Source organism: Miniopterus natalensis, chromosome X, assembly GCF_054644295.1.
Source record: "Miniopterus natalensis isolate mMinNat1 chromosome X, mMinNat1.hap1, whole genome shotgun sequence".
NCBI classification, from domain to species: Eukaryota; Metazoa; Chordata; class Mammalia; order Chiroptera; family Miniopteridae; genus Miniopterus; species Miniopterus natalensis.
In genome coordinates this window covers 56,706,793-56,717,506 of record NC_142103.1, presented here as the reverse complement: position 1 = coordinate 56,717,506, position 10,714 = coordinate 56,706,793, and the positions used below count along the sequence as shown (strand labels likewise).

The window sequence follows — 10,714 nt, the reverse complement described above, 5'->3', positions numbered from 1 at the left end:
AAACCGCAAAGAGCTTGTGTGTAGGAGTAGGCAGCCACCGAGGCTCTTCCTGCCTTCCCTTTATCTGGAGGCCATGCGGCATTGGCTAAAACCGGCGCCTTGGGACTGCAGAGGCCCGCGGCTTCCACTACGCACGCGTGGAGGGGGCAGAGGTGGGGGGAGAGCGGCGGAGCAGGGGAGACGGCGCAAATAAGGGCGTGTGAAAGAAGGAACAAAAAGCGCAGGGGCGGGGCTTCCTGCTTTGCTCTACCTTTGGCCCGGCCCCCAGTCCAAGCTTCTTATTGGTCAGGCATGTTCAACCCCATTGTTCTGAGAGCCAAAGGACTGGGTCTGCCCCAAGATATGCCTGTTTCAAGAGCCGCAGTAAAAACGGTCAGTTGCGATGCCGCTTTCAGGCATTTGTTTGGGACAGGCCCGTGGGGCCTGAAGAGGCTTTGTAGGGCAACAGTTACAGTTGAGAGTTCAACGTCAAGTTTCCTAGATGCCTCCTAAAGGAAAAAGCGGTTCTGGAAAAGGGAGTAAAGGTAGAGCGGTCAGAGCAACAGGGGAGAATGGGGTCGGGTGGGAAGTGAGGGGAGGGAGCTGGCCAGCGACTCCCGGGGTCAGGGACGGACGCAGCGGGTGGTCAGTGACTGACCAGGAAGTGATTAGAAACAATCAGTGTGAATTTCTCTGGAAAGCGTTAATTTAAAAAGCATGGAGCCCGCCGGGCGTGGCTCAGCGGTTGAGCATCGACCTAGGATCCAGGCGATTGGGGTTCGATTCCCGGTCAGGGCACATGCCCGGGTTGTCGGCTCGATCCCCAGTCCGGGGCGTGCAGGAGGCAGCCGATCAATGACTCTCTCATCATTGATGTTTCTATCTCTCTCTTTCCCTCTTCTTTCCTGTCTCGGAAATCAATAAAGATTTTTTTTTTTAAATAAAATTAAAATCATGGAAATTAGATGGTAGATAAAAAATGATAAAGGACTAAGAGAAAGTTTTTTTTGGGGAAAATTTGCGATTGAAGCTGACGTGAAGGATCCAGTCGAGTTAGAGAGGTAAAGGGACCGAGAATTGAGATTTAGGAGAAAATGGGGTCCAGGACAGAGGAGCTGTTGAGCTTTGAAGAGAAGGGACACCGGTTGCTTGAGGTCACAAAGAAAGCGATGGGGATGGGTGTGGTTGTAAAAATTAGGGCCAGAGAGGGGGAAGGTTTGGAGTTTATAGATCATACTTAATGACCTCAACTTCTTAATAAAGTGGAAGGCAAGGGTGATTTTTTAAGACTGAGGGGCAGGGACTGAGTAGGGGTCTTGAGAGTGGTAAAAGTTTGGAATAATCACAGAAGGTGATGGGAGAGGGAATGAAACACTAATAAAAGGATTGCCTTGAGGGCTGAAAGCCTAAGATTGAAGGCCATGAATTTGTAGAGGACACATTCTGCACAGTCATGATTTACCTAGTACAGAGCAACTGGCACAATATAGGATTGAAAAGAGGTGTAGCCTTGAGCCAAGGTTGAGGTTTTGTTGGACAATGATAATAGAAGGATAACAACACAAGGGAATTAAGAGTTAGAAGGAAGGGATCAAGTTCAGATGATCAAACATGGGGTCCAGACTGGGAAGGGAAGGAAAAGTCACATAGTACAGGGGAACATAGCTGGATAAAAGGACTGAAGGTGGGGGTGGTTTCTCTGAAGACAAAAGAGCCAGTGTTGTGGGAATGAGGCATGAAAAAGCTAGAACAACTGGAAATTGAAGCCAGAGACTGAACTACTAGTTCTGAGTGGCACAGTTTCATCGTGTGCCTCTGGGAGCAGGTGGCTTGGAGCAGAAAACATGGGCATTTGGGAGGAAGGTCCAGAAGTGTGAGGTTAGGTTGTTGGGTGATTCCTCAGTGTAGATGGGTAGATGGTGAGGTCACCTAAGATGAGAGCAGGAGTGTGCGTAGAAAGGAAGCCTGAAGCTGCTGCCCATGTTGTGTTGGACCTTTCTGTAAATATCAAGATGCAGTTTAAATGAGTCCTTATCATCTCTTCTCTAAAGGGGGAGCAGCATCTGGGAGTGACAGTTCTGACAAGAAGTCTCAGGGTCCCAAAGGTGGTGGCAATGCAGTAAAGGTGAGTTACTAGTTTCCTTTTTTTCATGTTAAATATAAATAACATATGTACATGTGTTATTTTGCACATGTACATATGCACATAAAAGGAAAAGATAGTTTGCTTAACTCATTCTAAGGGACTAGCCTAACATTGATATAAAAGCAAGATAATACAAAATTGGAAAATATAGACCAATCTCATTTATGAAAAGTAATTCCTTTTAAAATATTTTTCACGTTTTTTCAGACATCAAGAATTTCTTCATACTTTAGTGTTGTTTCTTAAACGTATTGTTATATCTTACCAGTAGTGAATGAATTGTTTCTTAGGACAAATATCTTATAAAACCAAAACCTTAGATAAACAGGCAAAGGCACAGGTCTCATTAGGTAGCTGCTCTGCTGGTTAGCTACAAGCCAGGGCCCTGACCATGAAAATGGGGGTAGGAGACAATCACAAATAATTACGTGAAGGACTTGACCAAGTCCCAGAGGAATGTCTGCCCTGGGAAAATATAATCTGCAAACAAAACTATACTACTTAGTGCTTTGTAACAGGGCATTTTCCATGTTTCAGTCAGGATATGGGATCCCATACTTTGAATCATTCATTCAGTAAGGATTTAGTGACTCTGCTCCGGCACCAAGCAGTGTACTAAGTTCTGGGTATTAAACAAATATTCCAGCTGGTGTGGCTCAGTTGGTTGAGCATCATCCCATGCACCAGGAGGTCGATGGTTCAGTTCCAGGCCAGGGCACATGCCCTGGTTGTGGGCTTGATCCACAGTAGAGGGTGTGCAGGAGGCAGCAGATTGATATTTCTCTCTCATTGCTGTTTCTGTCTCCCTCTCCTTCCTCTCTATGAAATCAATAAAAACATATTTTTTGAAGAACAGATAAGAGATGGTTTCTGTTATCCCAGTCTAGTTGGGAGTAGTTAGGTAAAGAAATAAATTTGATTGCTGTATGATAAGTGCAGTAGTGGAATTATATCATATAAATCCAACCATACACATGCAGCCGGGGGGGGGGGGGATGTAAATAGTGAGAGAGCCATTCTGCCCACTTTTCTACTCAATGAACCCATGGTCCAGAGAGAGGATGAGATAGGAGACATGAATCTGCTTTTCCATAGTTGACTTCCATTCTTGCATGAGCTTCCAAACTCATCAAGTGGGATTCTGGTATCCAAAGATAAGTTTTCATAAAACATGGCCTCCTAAATATAAACTAGCTAGTTCAATCTGGCATTCAGCTGAAGAAGTGAGCATTGTTATAAAACAGGTCAGGAGACAAGCTATGTTGGGCTTAATGAGGGCTGGCATGGTGGTCTCCAGTGTGACATTTTCATAAGGAATGTTGTAGGGTAATTTGGGCTATGTGCAGTTTTTATCTTACATGCTGACTTTTACTAGCACCTAACCGAAGGGACTGCTCCACTGCATATGGCTTCAAAGAGGCACCTTGCCCTTCCTGGGAAAAAGTAAGTTCAGTGGGACTATACATGAGGTATATGGAAAAGAGTGGCATGGGAAGTTGATTAGGGTTAAGCTTTTACTTTTGAGATAATTTTAGACTCACATTCAATTTGTAAGAAATAATGCATGGCCCGGCCGGCGTGGCTTAGCAGTTGAGCATCAATTTATGATCCAGGAGATCATGGTTAGGTTCCTGGTTGGGGCACATGCCTGGATTTTGGGCTCAATCCTCAGTCCAGGGCGTGCAGGAGGCAGCCAATCAATGACTCTGTCATCATTGATGTTTCTCTTTCTCCTCCTTTCCTCTCCCTGAAATCAATAGAAACGTATTTTTTTAAAAAGAAATAATGCATGTACCTCTTACCCAGTTTCCCTCAATGGTAGTATCTTACAAAACTCTAGTACAGTAGCACAACCAGGAGACAAACATTGATACGTGTCAGGAACCAGCCTGAAAGACGAACAAACCTGAGTTCGAGCGGTGGGAATTAAAGAGACAAACACAGTTATGGGATCAGGAGGGCTGCCCTCCAATGAGGTGCAGCCTCAAATGGCTTCAACGCCTTTATTATATGTGAGTAACAAACAACTGGTAAGGAAGTGAGGGTGATACAAGGTAGTTCTTTCATGGCTGCACAAACACACTTTCAGCGTAAACATCCTGCCTCCTGCATGAGCTCAGACCTTTGTAACTATCTTCATTTCGGTTCCCTACAGGAACCTGCGGGGAGGGTTGAGTCCCTGGCTCCAGGCCCTCAGGCTACGTGGACCATGTCCAGACAGGTAGCGGGCTCTCAATATCAAGGGTAACTGTGGGGAAGGTCGAGTCCCTGACTCCGGACCCTCAGGTGGCGTGGACCATGTCCAGACACGTCACCAGCTCCCAACAGATACAGTTAAGATACAGAGCCTTTCTGTCACCTCGGGTATCCCTCCTGTTGTCCTTTTATAATCACACCTACCTCCCTCCCACCCCCACCCCTACCTCTACGTCCTCCTTTAACCCCTGGGAGCAACTAATCTGATTTCCATTTCTGTAATTTTATCATTTCAAGAATGTTATATGAATGGAATGATACAGTACGTAACCTTTGGGGATTGGCTTTTTTCACTCGGCATAATTCTCTGGAGATTTTATTCCAGTTGTGTGTTATCAATAGTCTGTTCCTTTGTACTGCTGAGTAGTGTTCCATGGAATGGAAATGCCATAGTATGTTTACTGTTCACCTGCTGGAGGATAGCTGGGTTGTGACCAGTGTTTGTAAAGGCCCCAGCAGGGGAGAGACCCCAGGAACCCTCCAGCCTTTTAGGGTCTAGGTTCCGTCCACATCTTGCCATTCTGCTTTAGACCCCATTCCTGAGCCCACCCCTGCCCTGTGTGACTAGACTGTCCAGATTCTGAAACCCACTTGCTAACCACAGGTTCCCTCCTTTCCCTTCCCTTCCTTCCTCCCCCAATCCTGATCTCCTCTTCTCTACACACAGGCTTCCAGGCCCTCCAGCCCCCCTGGTTCTCCCCAGTTTCTCCCAGGCTTCGTGTCTGTTCTTTAAGCCCCATATGTCCTGTAAGCTGGAAATTAGATTGAAGGACTTGACCATTGGATTGAGGAGTCCCAACTTTTTTTCCTTTTGGTTGTCTTCTGTCATCTACCTGCCAAGCTACAACTCAGGATCAATCCAGTGGTCTGCTTTCTTTACACTTAAAGCCAGAACTACTGGACCCTACTGAAGAGTCACACAGCTTTGAGGATTAGGGCCACTAATTCCTGGTCTCTAACCTTAGCTAAGGCCCTCAGTACTGCTCAGCAGCCTGTTGCCACTCACCTCAAGCCATCCACCACCCTGCTCCAGTCAGTTAGCAGATAACCGCATTCAGTGCTTCTCACCCCTGGTGTACATCAGATTGAACTAGAGAGCTTCTAAAACTACCAATGCCTAGCATAGGGGTCCCACCCCAAATCAGCTGCCTCAGAATCTCTGGGGGATGGGGCCTAGACTTTGATATCATTTTTTCAAAGCTCTGGGGGTGATTCTGCTGTGCTGGCAGGGTTAGGAATCACTGATCCAGTCTCACAGCTTTGGTGTGAGGATTTCATGAGATAATGCATGTAAAGCAGTTAGCATAGTGCCTAGCAAATGTTAAGGACTCAGTAACTTTTAAATAATGTTATAACTTTCACAAGAAAACAAACATGGAGTACAGAACTCACTGGCTTTCCAGCCCCCTACCAACAAAATTATCTTCACCTGCATCTCTCTCCACTTTCTCCACCCCTTTCTCCCTTTGAGGCCAGCTGGTTTTTCAGACAGTACTCTGAATGCCAGACCTTGCTCTTTCATTTATCTCCACCCACTTTGTTTGCTCTGTCTTCAGCCTTCCCTCTTCACTGCATCTTACCCTTCATTCTTAAAAGTACACCCAGGGATCTTTAAAATATATACACGTCTGTGACCCTTTTCCTCTGACCAGAACCCTTTCTCCTTTTCTAACTCAGTGAGTTGGGGGAGAAACTCCACATGCTTTCCCTTCCCACTTCCCATTACCTTCCTCAGTCAGCCTGCTGCAGTCTGGCTTCTGCACCTTACTACTCTCCTGAAACTGATTTTGCTAAGGTCATCGATCAATCACTGCTAAATTAATTGTACTTCTTACCTGACCACTCTGCAGCATTTAACACTTGGCCATTTCCTCTTTGAAACTTCCTCTGGCCTTGGTTTCTGTTAACACACCTTTTTCTCCCATCCATCTGGCCCTTCCTTTTTAATGTGCTTTCTGAGCTTCTTTCTTTGCTTATTGCTTAAATATCAATATTCTCCAAGGATGTCTTTAGCTTACTTTCCTCCTCATCTTATTCTACGTATCCTCCCTGGGTAACCTTCTGCAGCATAAGCTACTCCCTCCATGCTGATTGCTCCCAAATTTTCTCTGTAGCTTGGTGCTCTTCTAAGTAAGACACTAGTCTTATATAGTTGCCAGTTGATCAGTCACACTTGAAAACCCCACAGGTACTACAGACTCATTATGTCTAACCTGTCAAACTGTCCAAACTAGAATATATGTTTATTCAAATATAAGATGGCAGACGGTATCCCCTTTCTGTGATCATGAATGTTGTGTGCACTTTCCCAGTAATTGAACTAGAATGTTGCTTTGTGAATGTAGAAGCTGAAAGGGGGTGGCAGTCTAGAAGCTGTTTTAGCAAGACCAAGTGAGGTCTGATGAACAATCTTAGTATCCAGATCACTTGTCCCTGTCTCTCCTGGACAGTGCTGGACACATTCTGCAGAAGTTTGCTGCTCTGAGCCCTGCTTTGTGATACATTCTTTCCTTTGCTGTGTTCCTATTTCCTGTGTAGCTTCTCCAGTCAAGAAGCTACTCCTGTGGGTCTACGTTCCCCTCGCCCCCAATTTCAGTAATTGAACCCTGAGGACAACCTTGGTTTGCTTGTCTCTAAATTTTAAGGCAGACGCCTTTAGCCCCACCCCAGTGTATCACCTACAGTATGAAACAAGTAACAGATTCTACTTGAATAGGAAATGAGAAATCCTGTAAAACAGATATCTTGACAACATCATTTTTAAGGATATGGTGATTTTTTTAAAAACAGGGCTTTGTGTAAACATAGGTCAAATCTGACTACTATGAAATTGAGTATTCTTAATATTCAATGTAAGATACTTGTTCAAAGTGTTGAATTGTAGGGCAGCTTTATACGTTGGGCCTCTTGATAAATAGTATTTCCTAGTGGCGCCCTGGATGGTTGGTTGGAGCATTGTCCCATACACTGAAAGGTTGCAGGTTCGATTCCCAGTCCAGGCACATACCCAGGTTGTGGGTTCTATCCCTGGTTGGGGCATATGCGGGAGGCAACCAATCCATGTTTCTCTCTCACATTGATGTTTCTCTCTCTCCCTCTCTCTCTCTTCCTCTCTCTCCCTCTCTCCCTTTCTCTAAAATCAGTAAGAGTATTTCCTAGTGGGGTTTTTTCATATCATCTCCACTCTGATGAAATAATAACTAGCATTTATTGAATGCTAGCAGCATTATCTTAATCTTCACAACCCTATGAGAACACATAGGTACTGTTATTATCTCAGTGCACAAATGGGGAAAACACTTAGATGTTTAAAAACATGCCTAAGATCATACAGCAGAGATGGGATTTGACTCCAAGATGCCAAATCTCAACCATTATCATGTTTCCTCTTCCTGTTTCCACTGAGTTACCTGGTAAAAGATGGGAGCTTCCCAGAGCCAGGTGCCTACTTTCCTTGTAAATTGGGGTCCTAAGATATTGTCTTGATATACAAAATGGGTTTGTCGTCATTTTGCCCAAGTGGCGGACTTCTAAGATTTTCCATTGCCATGAGCTAATACGATTTTTCACTAGTGAGGGTAATCCAGACATGACTGTTGTACTGTGAAGAAATGAATCATTTGCATCTCCAGGTATTATGTGAACATTCTTTTTCCTTGTAGGTCAGACACATTTTGTGTGAAAAACATGGAAAAATCATGGAAGCCTTGGAAAAGTTAAAGTCTGGAATGAGATTCAATGAAGTGGCCACACAATATAGTGAAGATAAAGCCAGGCAAGGGGTATGGTGCTCTTATCATTTTCAGTGATCTGTCCCCCAGCAGTAGGGATTACTGCTATATTCTGCCATTAATTTTAGCCATATCTTAGTTTGAAGATCTTAAAAACAGAAGTGTCCAACTCGTGAACAGTTGAACATGGGTCACCTATGTCTAAACCTAGGCATGACCAAACTTACACAGCTAACATACCCAGCAGCATTGTAAGTGCCATGTGTTCTGTATAGGGCTGGACCTCTTCCACCCATTTATCCTTGCCTAGCCTACTTCTTTACAGTTCAGATGAATAAACCTAGAAACTTTAGCATTCAAGCTACAGTAGAACTGTTCTCTCTTCAGGGCCGCTTGACATCACATATATTTTGGGTTTTTCAGGGCGACTTGGGTTGGATGACCAGAGGCTCCATGGTGGGACCATTTCAAGAAGCAGCATTTGTTTTGCCTGTAAGTGGGCTGGACAAGCCTGTGTTTACAGATCCTCCAGTTAAGACAAAATTTGGATATCATATTATTATGGTTGAAGGCAGAAAATAAAATTGTATGGAACACTGAATATGTTATATATTCTGTTTATTTCTTTAAAAGATGTTGAATAATCCTTGTATTTTATGAACTCTGTCATTATGTGTTAGTAAATGCAAAATCACTGGCAGGGGGCAGGAGGAAGGGGGGACTGGATGAAAAAAAGTGAAGGGATTAGCCAAAGAACATATACGCATGACCCATAGACATAGACAGCAGTATGGTGATGGCCAGAGGGAAAGGGGGCAGGGGCTTGGTGGAGGGAGGCAAAGAGGGGGACAATCTGTAATACTGTCAACAATAAAGAAAAAATATCAGGTTGGTAAAGGTAAGTATACACTACAGTAGGTATTCAGTCGGTGGTTCTCAACGATAAGCAGACCCCTTTTAACCTGTCATTCCTTTTCTCCCAGAACTAGTTTATCTGATTCTCATTATATCCCATAAGTTAATTTAGAAACCTTCTCTAGGGAAGCCAAGCTCACATGATTCACATATTGAATTGGGCATCAAAAAGGCATATGAAAATCATAAAATAAGTTTTTAGACACTTGTTTTATTAGTTAGCCAACTTTGATCTGCCAGAACAATTATTATTAGTTCCATTGTCTTAACATAGTGCATGGTACATAATAGTCATTCAACATTAACTCTTTTCTTTTTAAATAAACATTTATTGGGGTGAGGGGGGAGGCACTCAGTTCTTTCATTATTTGTTTGTGCTAAACTGAGCAACCATTCACCAAGTGTTGGTTAAAGGCAGAATGTCAGCATAAAACATTCCCTCATCTTCAAATGTATAGTTTATGTTATGACTGGCCTTTCCAGGACTAATGTTCTGTGTATCTCTACATTTTTTAAATTTGTAATTCCATACTTATACAAAAAGCATAAAGAATATTATGAATACTATACTGCTTAAAAAAATAAAACTTTGCCAACAAAATTATGTGATTCTTTTTTAAAAATATGTATTTTTTTAATTGATTTCAGAGAGAGGAAGGGAGAGAGGGAGAAAGAAGCATCAAGTGATGAGAGAGAGGCACTGATCATCTGCCTCCTGCATGCCCCTTTTTGGGGATCGAGCCTGTAACCTGGGCATGTTCCCTGACCGGGAATTGAGCTGCGATTTCCTGGATCATAGGTCGATGCTCAACCGCTGAGCCACACCAGCCAGGCAACTTTGTGATTCTTGACCCTCATGTGACATGCCCACATTATGTCACACAGTTGCAACTTCACCGACAAACCTAAGTTTCCCATTTTAGAAGAGTTTCTGAGCACCCCAGAAAGTTATGCCTCCTAATTTTCCCCACTGAGCAAATGAAAGGCTGCCCCTGGGATCCTGATATGCCAGCATGATACAGAGATGTTCAAAATAGTAGGTATAAGATGAAACTGCTTTAAAAATCACTTTTGAAACAATGTCTCTAAATAAGGGCTATAAATTCTGAAAATCTTGAGGGAAATTCTGGAAAGCTATATGCAGAAGACACTACCTAGCTAGAGTTCTTTGCTCAGGACATTGGCTTACCCAGGATACTAAGTGAATGCCATTTGCATGTGTGTCACCCACAAAGGAAGTCGGAGTGTTAGAAAGGTGAGCTAGAAAAAGCGAACTAATTTCTGTGGCATGGAGAGAGAGTAGTTACAGCTAGCTTATGAGACAGTTGAGTAGGAATGGTCCTCTGACACCAGGCAAATCTTTCGGAAGTAAGCTTTTGACTGGCAACTAAGGATCTGAAGAAGTTGATAAATGAAAAAGTTAAGGATTTATACAGATTTATACACATGGCATATGCATTCAATTCAGCTTTGAAACTGAATCTTTTTCTTTTAAGTTCATTGCTTAAAGAGCAAACATTTTTTTTAAATATGTCTTTATTGATTGCAGAGAGAGGAAAAGAGAGAGGAAAAGAGAGGGAGACAAACAAACATTAATGAGAACGTCATTGATTAGCTGCCTCCTGCATGCCCCCCACTGGGGATCAAGCCCTCAACCCAGGCATGTGCTCTAACCCAGAATTGAACC

At 43.5% G+C, this 10,714-nt stretch overlaps 1 protein-coding gene across 1 annotated transcript; it reads left to right on the top strand.

Annotated features, from left to right (window-relative positions):
• Positions 1 to 353: 353 nt before the first annotated feature.
• Positions 354 to 9,628, top strand: PIN4 (peptidylprolyl cis/trans isomerase, NIMA-interacting 4). Its single transcript, XM_016219079.2, has 4 exons — positions 354 to 524; positions 2,031 to 2,104; positions 8,044 to 8,163; positions 8,536 to 9,628. Exons 1-4 carry the CDS (start codon positions 482 to 484, stop codon positions 8,692 to 8,694), a joined length of 396 nt encoding a protein of 131 aa, XP_016074565.2. The 5' UTR covers positions 354 to 481; the 3' UTR covers positions 8,695 to 9,628.
• The last annotated feature ends 1,086 nt before the right edge of the window (positions 9,629 to 10,714 follow it).

What these genes read in the sequence shown, in the direction of transcription:
- PIN4 (XM_016219079.2), top strand. Translation starts at nt 482, where the DNA reads ATGCCTCCTAAAGGAAAAAGCGGTTCTGGAAAAGGGAGTAAAG. An exon ending in TTCTGGAAAAGGGAGTAAAG is followed by an intron (nt 525 to 2,030) that starts GTAGAGCGGTCA and finishes TCTTCTCTAAAG; the next exon opens with GGGGAGCAGCATCTGGGAGT. An exon ending in AAGATAAAGCCAGGCAAGGG is followed by an intron (nt 8,164 to 8,535) that starts GTATGGTGCTCT and finishes TGGGTTTTTCAG; the next exon opens with GGCGACTTGGGTTGGATGAC.